We start from the raw sequence: 15,112 nt of genomic DNA on the forward strand, positions 1-15,112 counted from the left end.
ATTAACAAGACCAAAAAAAAAAAAAAAAAAACATAAAATTTCATGAAGGCAAAATCAAAAAAGTTTTAATACAAAAATGGGGGGGGCTATAAAAACGTGATTTTTTACACATCAATAACAAAATCACTCAAACTTTGTTTAGATTTGTTGAACTGAGGCAGGGGGTGAGATCAAATGCCCCACTTCTTTATTTGACTTCTCCTCCACATTATCATAATCTGCTATTAAAAACAAAATCTTATACCATGTATTTCTCCCCATCCTGGCACAAACAGCTCGAATAGTTCCGGGTTTGATGAAAGCTCGCCTTCCAAAAAACGAAATGTGATGCGATTGGTTAGCTGTACCAGTGAGTTGTGATTGGTGAACTGCTTAGACAGTGTTTCAGTACTGCCCCGCCTCTTGACAAAGCAGCAAGTTCTAGAGGTCTGCAAGCCCATTGGGTTCCGACTGGGCCCTACATGCTGAGTCCATTCGGGCCAGGCTCGAGCGTTTTTTTTTTTTTTACAGATCGGGCACGGGCTCATTTAATTTCTCTCCTTTCATTGTGCCCATATATGCGCAGAGCACACATAGGCTACTGTATGAAATACTATTATAATGATTATAGGTTATTATAAATATTATACATCGCCTACACAATATGCAACGCATATACACACGCATTAGCATACAGGTGACAGTTGACCATGCAAGAAGTTGGAGAAGTTGGAGCATGGGGAGTTAGTAAAAGTTCCCAATGCTTCGGAAAGAGCTGCATTTTGACAGAGTTTTGATTTGATTACCACGACAAACAACGAGCCAACTGGTCATGCGCAGTGCTCGCCATCTCCTCATTAGACGCCCCTTTGAGAAATGCATTTAGGCTATATGGATTGTGATTATAATAATTTTTTTGTTTGTTTTCTATACGTTTTATTTCGTTAAGTACTAATTTAGTTTTCTATAGATATATTTATCATGTCTGGTAGGCATGTATTCGCTGAGTTTTGGTTTATTTTTGTGAAGCGCTCCTATTCAAGACCAGATGGCAAAAAGCGCATCATGTTTGCTTTCTTTATTTTATAAAAGCACAACGTTTTGTTGATATTGTGAGTGAACAAAAATAAAAGTAGACCCTTTACAGTTACGAATGATGAACTACTCTTACCTTATGAGCAAAAATGACGGCATATCCACGGAAAACATGCAAGTGATCACCTGGTGCCTCCATGTCCAGCGCAGCTTCCACTCTCAGCACAAACTATTGGATATAGCGCACATTTATCTAGGTTTAATGTTTAAACTTTGTTATATGCTTGAACTGTAGATTTTATTTTAAGTTGTGATGATTTGAGATGGCTAAATTGATCAAACATATATGATCAGCTTACTGTCTGCCGCTGTCTGCTTGGTCATTACTTTAAAAAACAAAAACTTATATTTAACTAACAAAAAATGCCCCAAACTTTTTTTGAAATTAACTTTATAAAAAAAAAAAATTAAACGAAATATAATCACTTTGCCATTACATACAAAACTGTATATTTTTTTGATAGCTAAAACAGTAGTAGCTAGGCTATAAGCTGTTTTGGGGGGGCGGGCTCGGGGCGGGCTCGGGTCGGGCTGGTAATTCTGTAAATCTGTCGGACACGGGCCGGGCTCGGGCCTGAGCGTCTCGGGCCAGGGCCGGGCTCGGGCCTAAATTTGAGGCCCGTGCAGGGCTCTAGCAAGTTCCTCTGTCTGCTCCGGTTTAGTTAAGGATGACGTCAATATTGACATCAATTTGAGCTGGATTAAGACCCAGAGAATATTGAACAAGAGGATCGCGCAGAACCTTTGCATGCACGGATATTGCAAGATATATTACAGTGGTAACGTTATTGGTGTTTTTATTGGTGCTTATATAGGCTGCTTCCCCACTCCCTTTCCACACGTTAAGCGAATAAAGCTTCAGTATTTGAGTAGTGAGTAGTTTCTGTGATGGTTATTGTTAGGGGGTCGGGTTATGCAATAGAAAATATTTTTCAGCTGTCATCAAAAAATTTTAAGTTTATGAGATGACATGACTAATACAGTGAAACAAACTTGTGTGTGTGTGTGTGTGTGTGAGAAATGATTTTGTATTTCTTAATATATCCCCTATGTAATGTCATTGTAAGGAAAACCCTCAGCCCTCAGCTCAGCAGGTGGAGGCTCTGAAGAAATAATAAAAAAGGGCACATAACCGTGTTTGAAAAGAAGAAACCAAGAAGGATCAGCCCAACCTTAAACTGCAGATGGAGCTATTTCTGCAAAAGATTGAAGCTCAAAGCAAATAATCAGCCACAAAACCAGACTAAAAACGGGTTGAAGTCATTTAAAGCATTTTAAAGTTGAAGTGCACCATCACACAATAAACTCTGCAGTTGGGACAGATGTATAAATGTGTATGTAAATAGACTGACTGAATACTATAATTAGCTTATTTGTTCATTAGGTAAAAAGCATTATTATCAGTATAAAAATAATTTACTGAATACTAAATACTGAAATGCACAAATACTAAAATTTGTTGTTACCAAACATTTATATATATATATATATATATATATATATATATATATATATATATATATATATATATATATATAAAATGAAATAACATAAAAAGGCATTAGTAGCAACATAAGTAAGTCCCAGTAGCTCCAGTAACTAATATGTTTTAATGAGCAGAGATAGTGGGTGTGGTCACTGAGTCATATGGCCCCTCCTTCTTTGACTCCTCCCCCACATCGTCATAGTCTGTTTTTAAAAACAAAAGCAAATTCACATAATTCATTGTAATAATTTCATCTAGATTTAGTTTAAATAAGAAATGTAAACATTATAAGCATATAATTAAAAAGTTTAAGGTGACAATAACCTACCTAGGTTTCTCTCATCTTCATCGCTGTTCTTCACATCATCATCCTCCTCCTGATCTTCCTCTGATACACATGTAAAACAAAAACTCACACTGTAATTTGTAATATAGCTTGTCATGTCATAGACATCTCATGACTGACTGAGACTATTTGATTAAACCTGATGAAGCCACAATGATTCATTAATGGTAGCATATATATATAAACACCTATTTTAAACTGTAGTTTATACTTTTTATTATGTAATTTGTAAATCTATTTAGTCAATTTAAAACAGTAAATCTATTTAGACAGACTCAAGTACAAATGTTACTGCTGCTCATCAGTGGCAGCTGTCACAGTTGCTAGGCTACAAGAGGAATCCTCCATAGGCTACACCATCCCATTTAAGAACTCTCAGTTTGACCTTCACTCACTTCGAATTCGTTACAGCAGGATGGATTCTGATACGCTGTCAATTTTTTATCATTCATCAGCTGGAAAAAAAAATAATTTTGAAAGTGATTCCAACGATATCTTTTTCTTTGTCTTTATCGTTATAGTTGTGGTGTGGACTCTGCTGTTCTTTAATACTGAAAACGATTTTTAGAACTATATCTTTATCGTTATCTTTATAGTTATCGTCCTTGGTGTGAACGGGCCTTAAGAGACTTATAAAGAAGCTAAAAGCAACGTTTAGTAAACTCTAAGACTGATTCTTAACTGTTGACTGAGGTGACACTTTAAGTGTTGCAAACTAAGGACTACAATGATGTCAACACAAAATGGCTGACCCCGACCTCTGAATAATTTAATTAAGACACTAAAATATTTTAATATTTAAATTTATTTAAAAAATGCTTTGCATTGTGCAAAATTATCACAAATGTTTATCTATTGGAATGTCTCCTCCTTTACAGTTGGAGCACTGATGTGAACATGAGTTCCATCAATGGATCCGCCACCAACAACTCCAGAAAAGCCCACAATCCTCATGAAAGTGACTTGTTTTTGCAGCATGGTTTGACAGGCAGTTGGAAAGTCAAATAACTAACATATAATAGTGGCAAAAAGTGATGCTGGTCTAGAAAATTAGACATCTTCACCCTTAATTTAAAAATATATATATAATAATAATAATAATAAAATGTTAAATATTTTGTAAGCATGTTGCTTAGTTGCTTAGAATCAATAGTGTTATTTGTGATAATGCAATGAAACATGCCAACATGCCAATGCGGTCATAATTTTTGACCATGCAGTCATACAAAGAAATTATAAACACATGGAAAAACAAGAGAGGACCAACGAAATATTAACAACCAATTATGTTGTTGTCATTGTCAGTGTTGCCAATTTAGTGACTTCCTTATCCCTTTTGAGATTTTTTCAAAAGGGCAAAAATCTAAATCTAAAAAAGCTAAATCAATTTCTTGGACAAACCTTATCTAGATTCAAAGACTTTCCCACTGATCTATATTTATATTTATATAGATCAGAAAACGCGTCATTATGACATAATCTAGCAACATTTATCTGCTGTTTTAGCTGCTTTCAATTGAAAGCAGTTGGCAGCACTGGTCAGTGTTTTTCCCCTCATATTTTGATGGTTTAATTGTAATGTAGGGTCATAAAATAATAATATTTTGTTAATAATAATAATAATAATAATAATAATAATAAAAATGCTAATATAATGGGTAATTATCTTTTGGCCACTGTTGTGTTTGATGAGTTTAGTGCCACAATAGTGAAGACCCTGCTCACTGTGTCATCACCTGTGTCAGTGCATTGCTGCATTTTTCTGCATTGCTGCATTTTTCCAGCCAAAAAATTTAATTACTACTTTTATTTCTGCAGTGGAAGAAGTTATTAAATTTCTTACTTGGTCAGTTACAGAAAGAATTGACTATCTTGACAATCAAGTTTGTATTGTTTTATCAACTCCATATCATCATATAACTCCAATACGTCATATCTTTATTGAAAAGTGTGTGTCTCCTCCTCTTTACTGCCATCTTGTTACTCCTAACTAGGTTAGGAGACCTTTTCAGCTCTCTTAAATATTTTAGGATCTGAGACCTAAGTCTTAACTCTTAGGAACCTTTATGAATTACTCTTAGGGCCCTATCATACACCTGGCGCAATGCGCGGCGCAAGTGTTTTTGCTAGTTTCAGCCCGACACAGTTCTAATTTTCCCGTCCAGCATCGCGTTGTTTAAATAGCAAATGCATTTGCGCCCATTTGTGCGCTCAGGGGCGTGCTGGTCTGAGAATGAGGTGTGTTCAGGCGCATTGTTGGCGCGTTGCTATTTTGAGGAACTGAAAATAGACTGTGCCATAGACCAACTCAAACCTGGTCTAAAGTCTGGCGCAATGTTTTTTCTTTGATATTTAAAGAGCGCGTTAGTATAGACGGGTCCACAACGCGCATAACCACTGCTTATTACACACACAGGGATGCACAGCAGCACACAAACATGCCAAATATTAAAAATTAAAGGACTACAATGTAAAATAATATTATTGTGTAGGCTACATAAATATAAAAATGCCTACATGTCATAATGGATAGTCAATGCATGTATCAGAATTAGGCTACTTATTTGCTCGAGCACAAGCAGCTCTGTTCCATCGCGGAGATGCGTTCTGTCTTTGCACTTGCAAATTCCACCGTGTAAATAGCAAATCCATCATGGCACGAGCACAACTGGCTCTTAAAGGGTATGGGAGATGAGACTCTGATTGGTTTATTGCACGTTACGCCCAAAAAACTCCCATTACTCATTATGAGAATAGGGACAACCCATTTAGACCATGCCGCCCGGGAGCGCCGACATTTTTCCTGTCATTAAAATAGCAAAAGTGAATTTTGACACGCCCTGAGTGCACCTGCGCCGTGCGCTTTACACTTTGCATTTAGATCGTTAAAATAGGGCCCTTATTCTTAAATCTAAGAATAAGATTAAAATTATGTCATTCTTAGAATTTTGACACACTTAAGACTAAAATTTTACTCTGAGTGGCTTTATACATATGGCCCCTGGTTTTGATCTTTTATAAGTGGGCTTTTTGCCAATGCCTTGTCAAGTTAAAAGTTTAACTTTTTTTTAGACCATGAGCTCTTTTTATTTTTACTGCATTATGCCTTGCTTTTTTTAAAAGCTCACATTCATTCTGTGTGAACAACGCCTGTTTATTAAGCTCAAGCATTTTAGGGTTAATTCACACTGAAACAACAGATGATGACAATCATCAAATTACGTCAGAGTTTTTTGGAAAATCACAATTCAGCTTAGACTTTTCACAACATATTTAGTTCATGGAAACAAATGAAGACTAATGGCAACAGACACTGACAGGGAGACACAATGATCCAACAAAACCTGACAAGTGTGTCTGTTGCGTTGGTCGGCATCTGTCAGTGCAGTTTAAATTAGTCTTTGTTTTATGTGGCTGGCCTTTTTTTTTATAGCAACTGTTAAACAGTCAGAAGTTTTCAATAAACTGCATCGACTCAAAGAGCTGATGCAATCGTTCATATCATATTTTAATTAACTTATTTGAAAATAAATTGTGTTTGGGGAACTAAGTTAGTTCTTTATCTCTTCCAGCTGTACAAAAGCACCTAATATGAAACCGCTTATCACTCTCGAAAATTTCAAACGGGAAGAAACTTTCGCTGACACACACATAAACATGCAGCTTTGTGGTTTAGAGTCTGATAAACTCTCATCTACAGATGCATCTGATTACACAAAAACAGAAAGATAAACAGTTGCACCCATCTGACATTCTCAGTTCAGAGACTTTAATTGAAATATTGAAATCTTAAAATTTATTAGGTAGATGTGAATGATAGAAAAGCTTTAATTCCACAGTGGATCAGGGCCTGTATGTATAAAACCTCTCAGAAATGCTCTTAAGAATAGTCTGAAGCTTTGACTTAAGTCTTAAAAAATTCTTAGTTAAAAGTAGGACTTTTCTAAGAGTAGGAAAATTTTATAAAGAAGCTAAAAACAACTTTTAGTAAAGTCTAAGGCTGATTCTTAACTGTTGTCTGTGGTGACAAACTAAAGACTACAATGATGTCAGCCCATGGTGCAGCATGGTTTGATGATCAGTTGGAAAGTCAATGAACTGACATGTAGTGGCCATAAGTGATGCCGGCCTAGGAAATTTGACATCTTCATCCTTAATTTAAAAAAAAAAAAAAAATGTTAAAAATGTTGTATGCATATTACATAGTTGCTTAGAATCAATTGTTTTATTTGTGATAATAATGCAATGAAACTTGTCAACATGCCAATGCGATCATAATTTTTGGCCACGCTTTCATACAAAGAAATTATGAACACATGCAAAAACAACAAAATATGAATAACTGATTATGTTGTAGTCAATATCAATGTTGCAGATTTAATGATTTTGTCACTAGATTTAGTGACTTCCTCACCCCTTCTGAGATTTTTTCAAAAGCCTATTGCAACAAAATAAATTTCTTGGACAAACCTTATCTAGATTCCAAAACTCTCCCACTGATCTGTATTTATATTTATATAGATCAGTGAATATTGTGTTATTTTACTTTATATTGTGATATTTACTCAATATGGTATTATCTTACTTAAAATATGATGCATGGTCAGGAAAGTAATCAATATACTGATTAATATGCTGAGTTATTACAATACTGGATGTCCTAATGTAGAATGTATGTCTGAGGGCCTTCCACTGGGCAGTACTGGTGGTTTCCATTGGATTGTATCAGTAAACTTAACCCTATGAACTTTGGGTGACTTCCAGAGTATGACAGGTAAACAAGTTAGATGTATGTCTCATGTGACCACCTTACAGGCAGCAGAATAAAGGTGGCTAATCTGGCCAAATTCCACCATTGGCCAGGTGGGCTGATAAGAAATTGTGGCAAACCAAGTAGGTATAGCCAATTTAAAAAAACGAAACTACCAATTATGGTAAGAAAGAGAGGTATAAATACGGGTATAAAACTGCGTACACTATTCTATGTCAGCCACGACACAAGGATATGTTTTCTACATGTATTTACGCTTTGATTTGAAAAAAACAGCGCATCTGTGCAGCGCGGCTGACACAGAAGAGCATAAGCTGCTGGCGTTCAGCGGATATTCTGCAAAATGGCGGATGTTTTGTGTATGTGTAGAACTTTTCAGGTATGTTTTTAAGTTTTGTGTTATGGTTTTGAGTTTAGTGTTAAGGTTTTATTTGTGTGAAGTAGGACTTTTCTAAGAGTAGGAGACTTTTATAAAGAAGCTTAAAGCAACTTTCACTAAAGTCTAAGAATGATTCTTTAGTGTTGACTGAGGTGACACTTAAAGTCGTAATGAAACAGAAGTAGCGATTGTCTTTTTTTCTCTACTGTGACGTCTATCCAAGTGAAACGACAGCTGAAATGAGAAGGTGAGACTTGATTTCGTCCTTCTGGAATTGATTGGATCGTTGGAAGTTGGGGCGTTGCTAACAAAATGGAGGCAGATCTGAATGCCAGTTTGCAGTTAGTTGTGAGGGGATTTCTCTCCACTGGATTAAGTGCCGACACCCTAGCATGAAGAATTTTTTTTTTTTTTGAGAAAGGCGATGAAGAGGACGATCAACGGCACAAAACATACCTAACATCACGCTCGCACGCGCGAGAGAGAGACTTTCTGAATGACTGAGTGCGTCCACCATCAGGTTACTGTAAGTCATATTCATAAAAAAAAATTAGTTTGCGATGTCCTAAGAGTAATGTTGTGGTAATACCCCATATATCCTTTCAATTTTTAAGGGTAGTGTTCTCCCCCATGGCTTGCGTCAGCACTGGTCTATGCATTGATTTCTATAAAGTGAAGCATCAGCTTCAGTTATCCCCCCAGCGTCACTAGTGGCATACCCCGTGACCAGAAAAGAAAATGAGTAGTTTTGAGGGGGACATGTGACATATAACTAGGGCACATTCATTTTTTTAAAAAATAATGAAATGCACAGATAAATTATAATAAACACTACAGTATTCCATTAAAAAATAAGAATTTTAAATTTTGATTTAATGGTGACTTTAAGTGTTGTGAACTAAGGACTACAATGATGTCAACACAAATGGCTGACCTCGACCTCTGGAAAAACTAATAGTGAGCCTGCTCATGTGAAGTCACAGCAGCACAACACCAGTCATTTAATGTAACTACAGGTAAAATCATTTAATTAAGACACTGAAATATTTTAATATTTAAATGTATTTTTTTAAATGATTTGCATTGTTCAAAATTAACACAAATTATTACTAATGCTTTGTTTTCTATTGGTATGTCTCCTCGTTTACAGTTGGAGCAATGATGTGAACATGAGTTCCATCAGTGGCTCCAACAACTCCAGGAAAGCCCACAAAGCCTTGTTTTTGCAATATGGGTTGGTGGTCAGTTGGAAAGTCAATAAACTGCCATTTAGTAGTGGCCAAAAGTGATGTCCAGCCTAGGAAATGTGATATCTTCACCCTTAATTAAAAAAAAAAAAATGCAAGATTTTATAAGCATATTGCATAGTTGCTTAGAGTCAGTTGTTTTATTTGTAATAATAATGCAGTGAAACATGCCAAATTGTGCAGTCATAATTTTTGGCCATGCTCCCATACAAAGAAATTATGATCACATGCAAAAACAAGAAGACCAATGAAATGTAAATAACGTATGTTGTAGTCAGTGTGCTAATGTTGCCGATTTAGCGAGTTTATTCCTCACCCCTTTAGAGACTTTTTTTCAAAAGCCTGGCAACAAAATCAATTTCTTGGACAAACCTTATCTACATTCCGAGACTCTCCCATGACGTCATAAAGGCAAGTTCACTGATCTACAGTATATAAATAGATCTGTATCACTGAAGTCTCCCATCATTTAATCTCATTTGACTGAAGTCCCAAATTTTTGTTTACTTGGCTGTTGATGGCCTTTTCTCGCCAAGGTTTTCATAATTTCGAAACATATAAATGGTAAAATAGTTAAATCTTTTAACATCCTTTCATGATGCCTCACCCCTCTGAGTGAAGTGATGCTGTCTGTGATAAATCTCGTGATAAACAGCCTCAGTCGGTGTCTTGTGTAGTCCTGTGTACCAGTCAGAGAGAGCTGTGAGTGTAGACAGACAAACCTGCTGTCAGTTCCACAACACATGACTGATCACACACTGAATAAGACACAAGATGACAGTCTCTGGATCTCTCTTACCTCTCTTCATCACTCTGTTCTGCTGAATCAGTATAAGCAGTGGCACTAAGAGCAGTAAGAGCACAACTCCCAGAACAATCACAAGCACTGGGGGAGATGCTGATGTTGTTGTGGGAGGAGTAATGGACACTGACACATCTGTCATTAAAAACAGGCAGATACAAACATTAAAAATAATACATTTAAAAAGAAAATACAAAATATTATCAACTCTAAATGCTCAAATAAATATTATTCCTCAGTGTTTGTTGTGACCTGCACAGGTGAGTCCAGCGTGCTCTTTGCGGGAGCAGTCAGTGTGGTTATTCAGGGAGAGAGGACAGTCCCACAGGTGAATCTCATTCCCTCTGCACTCGACTTTGTTCATCCACACAAGACCTTCACCAGCACCAAAGACTGAATTCCCATCAGCCCTCAGTGCTGCTCCACAACCCAGCTGCCTGCAGACCACCTGAGCATCGCTGATGTCCCACTGGTCATCACAGACTGAGCCCCACACAGCGTTATGATACACCTCCAGCCTCCCAGAGCACCGGCCCTCCCCTCCACTCAGTCTGAGAGGAAGATGATCTAAAACACACACATTAACCAGTGACCAGCTTTCAGCACAACATTGACACAACACAACAATTAGACTTCTTGTTCTTCTTTGAATGGACATATTTCAGTAATATATTTGGAAAAAAATTATTAAGTTAACTACATTTTATATATATATATATATATATATATATATATATATATATATAAACTTACCTGAACACTGTTTCTGGTGAGGAGATGGTGAAATAAAACACGTCAGACGACTCCGAGGAGACTCCTGATTCTCGTCCTCTGAGATTAAAACATGAAGAGAACTGAACATTAGGATACAAGAGACATAACATCTTTCCGTGAAACATATCAGTGTGAAAACATCATTTAAGCCTCACAAATAATTTGATGCTCTTTCCATCAGCTAAGTTTAGCTTTTCTTAAACATTAGTTTACTCACGATGTATAAACATTGTGTTTAAAGAAACATGACTACTGAGACCATTTTACATCATTTAAATATCATCTCACTTGAGCAGTTGATTTTGGCCACTTCATTCTTATCACAGTCATTCTTTCCCCAGGGTGAAGATGGACACTGCCACAGATATGAATCATGTGGTCGACACTTCACTTTATCCAGCCAGTTACGAGCTGATTCTTCATCTGTTGTAGAAGCAGACAAAACACCAGATCTTCCACAGTTCAGCTCCTGACAGATCAGACTCACTGTGTCTCCTTCCATCTGGTTCCAGCACACATTACCCCAGGATCCATTGTAGAAAACCTCCACATTCCCTTTACAGCCCTCAGTTAACCTGATCTCTTTAAACTCTAGATGGAAAATTTTAAGAGTTTAGTTGGCATGTTATATTTTTGGTTTAGTTGTAAGATAGAATATGATTTGGTAATTATTGAGATGTAACCACGTGGGAAGAGAGCTCTGCCAGGAAAGTCTCAAAAACACACACACACACAAATCCGAATGGATTCGTAGTAAATGACGATTTGTACATTCAGACACTCGTACATTTTAAACATTCAAAGGTTTTTTGTGCACAGTTGTATATCTACGAATTGTGTTTTGCATTTGTTAAATGTATTTATGAATGTATAATTTTATTTTGCGCATGGTGAATTGCTTTTTGTGAATATATATTTTTTTTCACGCACGTGAATTTTTTTTGTGTGTGTACGTGAATTAGGTTTCATGCATGTGAAATTGTCTACGCATGTGTGAACCGTGTTTTTTGCGTGAATTATATTTGAGACTAATCTGCTTCCATATCTCGCGGTGTTTTCAACCTCTGTCGTCTCACTATGATGATATGAATACACGAATTTCATCCCCATCTGCTCTGAGAGTCACTTCTTTAGCATTTTACCGTTTAATCTGACAAAATTACCGTCATATCACATACACAACAGCTGCAAGTTCCTCACGGCAACCCGTCAAAATAAAAGTTTAGTTTCACATGAAGAAACTGTCAAAAATATATTACTATTTAGCAGTCTTAAGACTCAATATAATGCTACTACTACTAATAATAATAATAATAAATATTAATAAAACTTTATTTTTAAAGGAATAATCACATTTGTTTTAATTTTAATTTTAACAGTAAACCTCTGTTGTGCAGCACTTTGTTTTCCAAAAAATAAAAGGGTTTTTCATTTGATTATGATAAATTAAATTGTTTTATGCGTTCATCTGATTACTAGAAAAATTAAGAAGAACATTTTATATGGCCCTATTATTGTTTAAAAAAAGGACCCTATACAAAAAAAAGAAAAGGTTTAAAATACAGGACCGTTGCTCTTAATTTCTTTTTATAAATTCACCATTTTTTAAATGATGTTTACTGTTCATTTTTTAGATATATCAATAGCATTTGTATTAAAACTATATTCACTGAATGTAATAAAAAAAAAATCGAATCGAATTGAGAGCTTGTGAATCAAAATCGAATCAAATCAAGACATCTGAATCGTTACCCAGCCCTGGTAAATACACTGATTTAAGTCTCCAAGTTAATTGTAAACTGTATGTCTTTGATTCACTAAAAAGAACCGACTGATTATAGATTAGTTTGAGAATCACTGGTCACACTGTGTGTGGTTTGTGCTGATTCAGTAGTGTTATATTGAGGAGCGGATGAGTGAGTAGTTAAGAAAACTTTAAAAGTTTAATTAAAATTATTATTTACATTATTGTTTACCTGAGCAAACAACTCCAACATCGTCCTTGTGTATGCAGTCATGTTTTCCCCAGCCTGGAGAAGAGCAGCTCCACAGGGACGTCTCATTCCCCTCACACTCCACCTCATCCAGCCATATGGGTCCAGAACCAGGACCAAACCAGGCTGGTACCTGCTGGTTACTGAGGGCCACTCCACACTGCAGCTGTCTGCACACCACATGAGCATCTTTAATATCCCAGGAGTCATCACACACTGTCCCCCATGAGCCTCTGTGAAAAACCTCCAGCCTCCCTGCACAGTCTCCCCCAGAACCCACCAGCCTGATGGACCCCCGACCTGATATTCAGAGACAGAAAAACACATTATTGATTATGAACAACTGAAGAATCTGCTCAGATGTTGTTCTTCTCACCGATGCAGGTGACTGACAGCTGTTGTGTGGAGCTGCAGCTGTGAGTTTGTGGAGAGCTGCAGTTCCCCAGATGAGCTTCACTCCCAGAGCACTGGAAGCCCGTCACACACTCATGACTGTGTTCAGGACTGGATGAAGATGAGCCATAGAAGTTCAGCACAGAGCCACAGCCCAGCTGTCTGCAGACCACAGAGGATTCAGTGAGACTCCAGGAGTCCAGCAGAACTCTCCTCCAGACCTGATGGTTTAAAACTTCCACCTCCCCCTCACACTGTCTCTCTCCAGACAACCGCACCAGGCCATCATGAAGAGCCAGAGAGGAATCTGAGTGAAAGATCTGACATTTTACTAAAATAATGCAAATGTGTTAAATACCACAGAGGAACATTTATGTAATAAATATGCTTTATATCAATATTACATTAATTTCGAAACTTAAATGACACAATCATTAATCTTCAGTCTGAATTGTACGGGGAATACATACAGTATTTTGTATAAGATTAAGTTTTCCAGTAGCATAATGTCAGTAAATGTTACAGTACTATAGACTCACAAGAGCAGATGACTCCAACATCTCGACTATGAGAACATTCAGCTCGACTCCATGAAGAGATGAAACATTCTGAGAGTTTTGTTTCATTCCTGTCACAATCAAACACATCAGCCCTGATTTCAGCACTTCCCTCTCCAAACCAGTCTGATCCCACAACAGACACAGCAATCCCACAATTCAGCTGTCTACAGAGGACACTGGCAGCTCTCATATCCCAGCATGCATCACACACTGTGCCCCACTCATTGAGGAACTGAAGCTCCACTCTTCCAGAACAAGAGTCTGAACCGTTTGTCAGTCTGAGATCAGTGTAACCTGGAGAAAGAACACAGAGCTTACTGAGATTCTAAGTAAGAGAACAGAGATAATCTGAGTAATTCTCATGTTCTTAGTTCTGTTTAATACAGTCACTCAGAGCTTATAATGATGGTACTGATCAAACAATTACATTTTAGTAAAAAATTTTACAATTGGATTTGTTAAATAAATAGGTAAAACATTTTACCAGAACATATCAATCCAACATCATTTTCATGGGTGCATTTTATTTTATGTGAGTTTGATGATGGACAGCGTTGAATGTGTGATTCGTCTCCTCTGCACTGAATCTCTTGTGTCCACATCTGAGCGTCTCCTTTACCAAAAGCAGCTGCTCCCAGCACCTGTACAGGAGCCCCACATTTCATCTCTCTACACACAACCTCTGCATCCTGCTGGTCAAAGGCAGCGTCACACACTGAACCCCATCCACCTACAAGAAGCATCTCCACTCTCCCAGAGCACAGGTGAGATCCTTCCACAAGTCTTGACCTTCCGTAGTTTAAAGTTTCTAATTTTATTTACACAACAGAGAAGACCATCTCTCACTATGATTATGATACAGACATAAAACAAGAAGCAAGTACTTTAATTTTTTTAAAGGAGGAAAATGAGTAGTTTAGACAATAAAATATGCTAACTATCAATTAATTTTTTATGAATTTCTCTGAAAACAAATTACAATTACGTTAAACTGCATATCAGATGTTTATGGATGAAATCTGATCAGTGATGCATTAACAGGGTGATGTATGGAGCTGCTCACCTGAGCAGTTGACTCCAGCATCTTCTTGATGACCACAGTCATGAGAACCCCATCCATTTGATCTACAGTTCTTCAGTGTGGACTCTGATCCGCTACAGGCCACATAACTCATCCAGATTGGTCCTGATCCTGGTCCAAAACGAGCCCTACCCAGAGCCTCTACAGCTGCTTCTAATGGCATTTCTCTACACACCACTGCAGCATCAGTCATATCCCAGTCGTT

General features: G+C 37.1%; 2 protein-coding genes across 2 annotated transcripts; both read right to left on the reverse strand.

Moving 5' to 3' along the window:
• Positions 1–9,311: 9,311 nt before the first annotated feature.
• On the reverse strand, positions 9,312–10,515 carry LOC109079248 (scavenger receptor cysteine-rich type 1 protein M130-like). The gene is made up of 3 exons (XM_042748259.1): positions 10,358–10,515; positions 10,103–10,240; positions 9,312–10,003 (listed from the first exon to the last, which is right to left on the reverse strand). Exons 1-3 carry the CDS (start codon positions 10,467–10,469, stop codon positions 9,897–9,899), a joined length of 357 nt encoding a protein of 118 aa, XP_042604193.1. The 5' UTR covers positions 10,470–10,515; the 3' UTR covers positions 9,312–9,896.
• A 217-nt stretch (positions 10,516–10,732) lies between these two features.
• On the reverse strand, positions 10,733–14,629 carry LOC109079246 (scavenger receptor cysteine-rich type 1 protein M130-like). The gene is made up of 5 exons (XM_042736272.1): positions 14,311–14,629; positions 13,902–14,120; positions 11,168–11,302; positions 10,859–10,936; positions 10,733–10,749 (listed from the first exon to the last, which is right to left on the reverse strand). The coding sequence occupies exons 1-5, from the start codon at positions 14,567–14,569 to the stop codon at positions 10,733–10,735; spliced, it is 708 nt and encodes a 235-aa protein (XP_042592206.1). The 5' UTR covers positions 14,570–14,629.
• Between the last annotated feature and the right edge of the window lie 483 nt (positions 14,630–15,112).

Source organism: Cyprinus carpio, chromosome A4 (genome assembly GCF_018340385.1).
Source record: "Cyprinus carpio isolate SPL01 chromosome A4, ASM1834038v1, whole genome shotgun sequence".
NCBI lineage: Eukaryota > Metazoa > Chordata > Actinopteri > Cypriniformes > Cyprinidae > Cyprinus > Cyprinus carpio.

Coding starts and splice junctions, on each gene's coding strand:
- LOC109079248 (XM_042748259.1), bottom strand. CDS start 10,469: ATGAACAAAGTCGAGTGCAGAGGGAATGAGATTCACCTGTGGGACTGT. Junction 10,241..10,357: donor CGCTGGACTCACCTGTGCAG/GTCACAACAAAC, acceptor TTTTAATGACAG/ATGTGTCAGTGTCCATTACT. Junction 10,004..10,102: donor GAACAGAGTGATGAAGAGAG/GTAAGAGAGATC, acceptor CTACACTCACAG/CTCTCTCTGACTGGTACACA.
- LOC109079246 (XM_042736272.1), bottom strand. CDS start 14,569: ATGCTTCTTGTAGGTGGATGGGGTTCAGTGTGTGACGCTGCCTTTGAC. Junction 14,121..14,310: donor TGTTGGATTGATATGTTCTG/GTAAAATGTTTT, acceptor TTCTTTCTCCAG/GTTACACTGATCTCAGACTG. Junction 11,303..13,901: donor CAGGGCTGATGTGTTTGATT/GTGACAGGAATG, acceptor CTTCTACAACAG/ATGAAGAATCAGCTCGTAAC.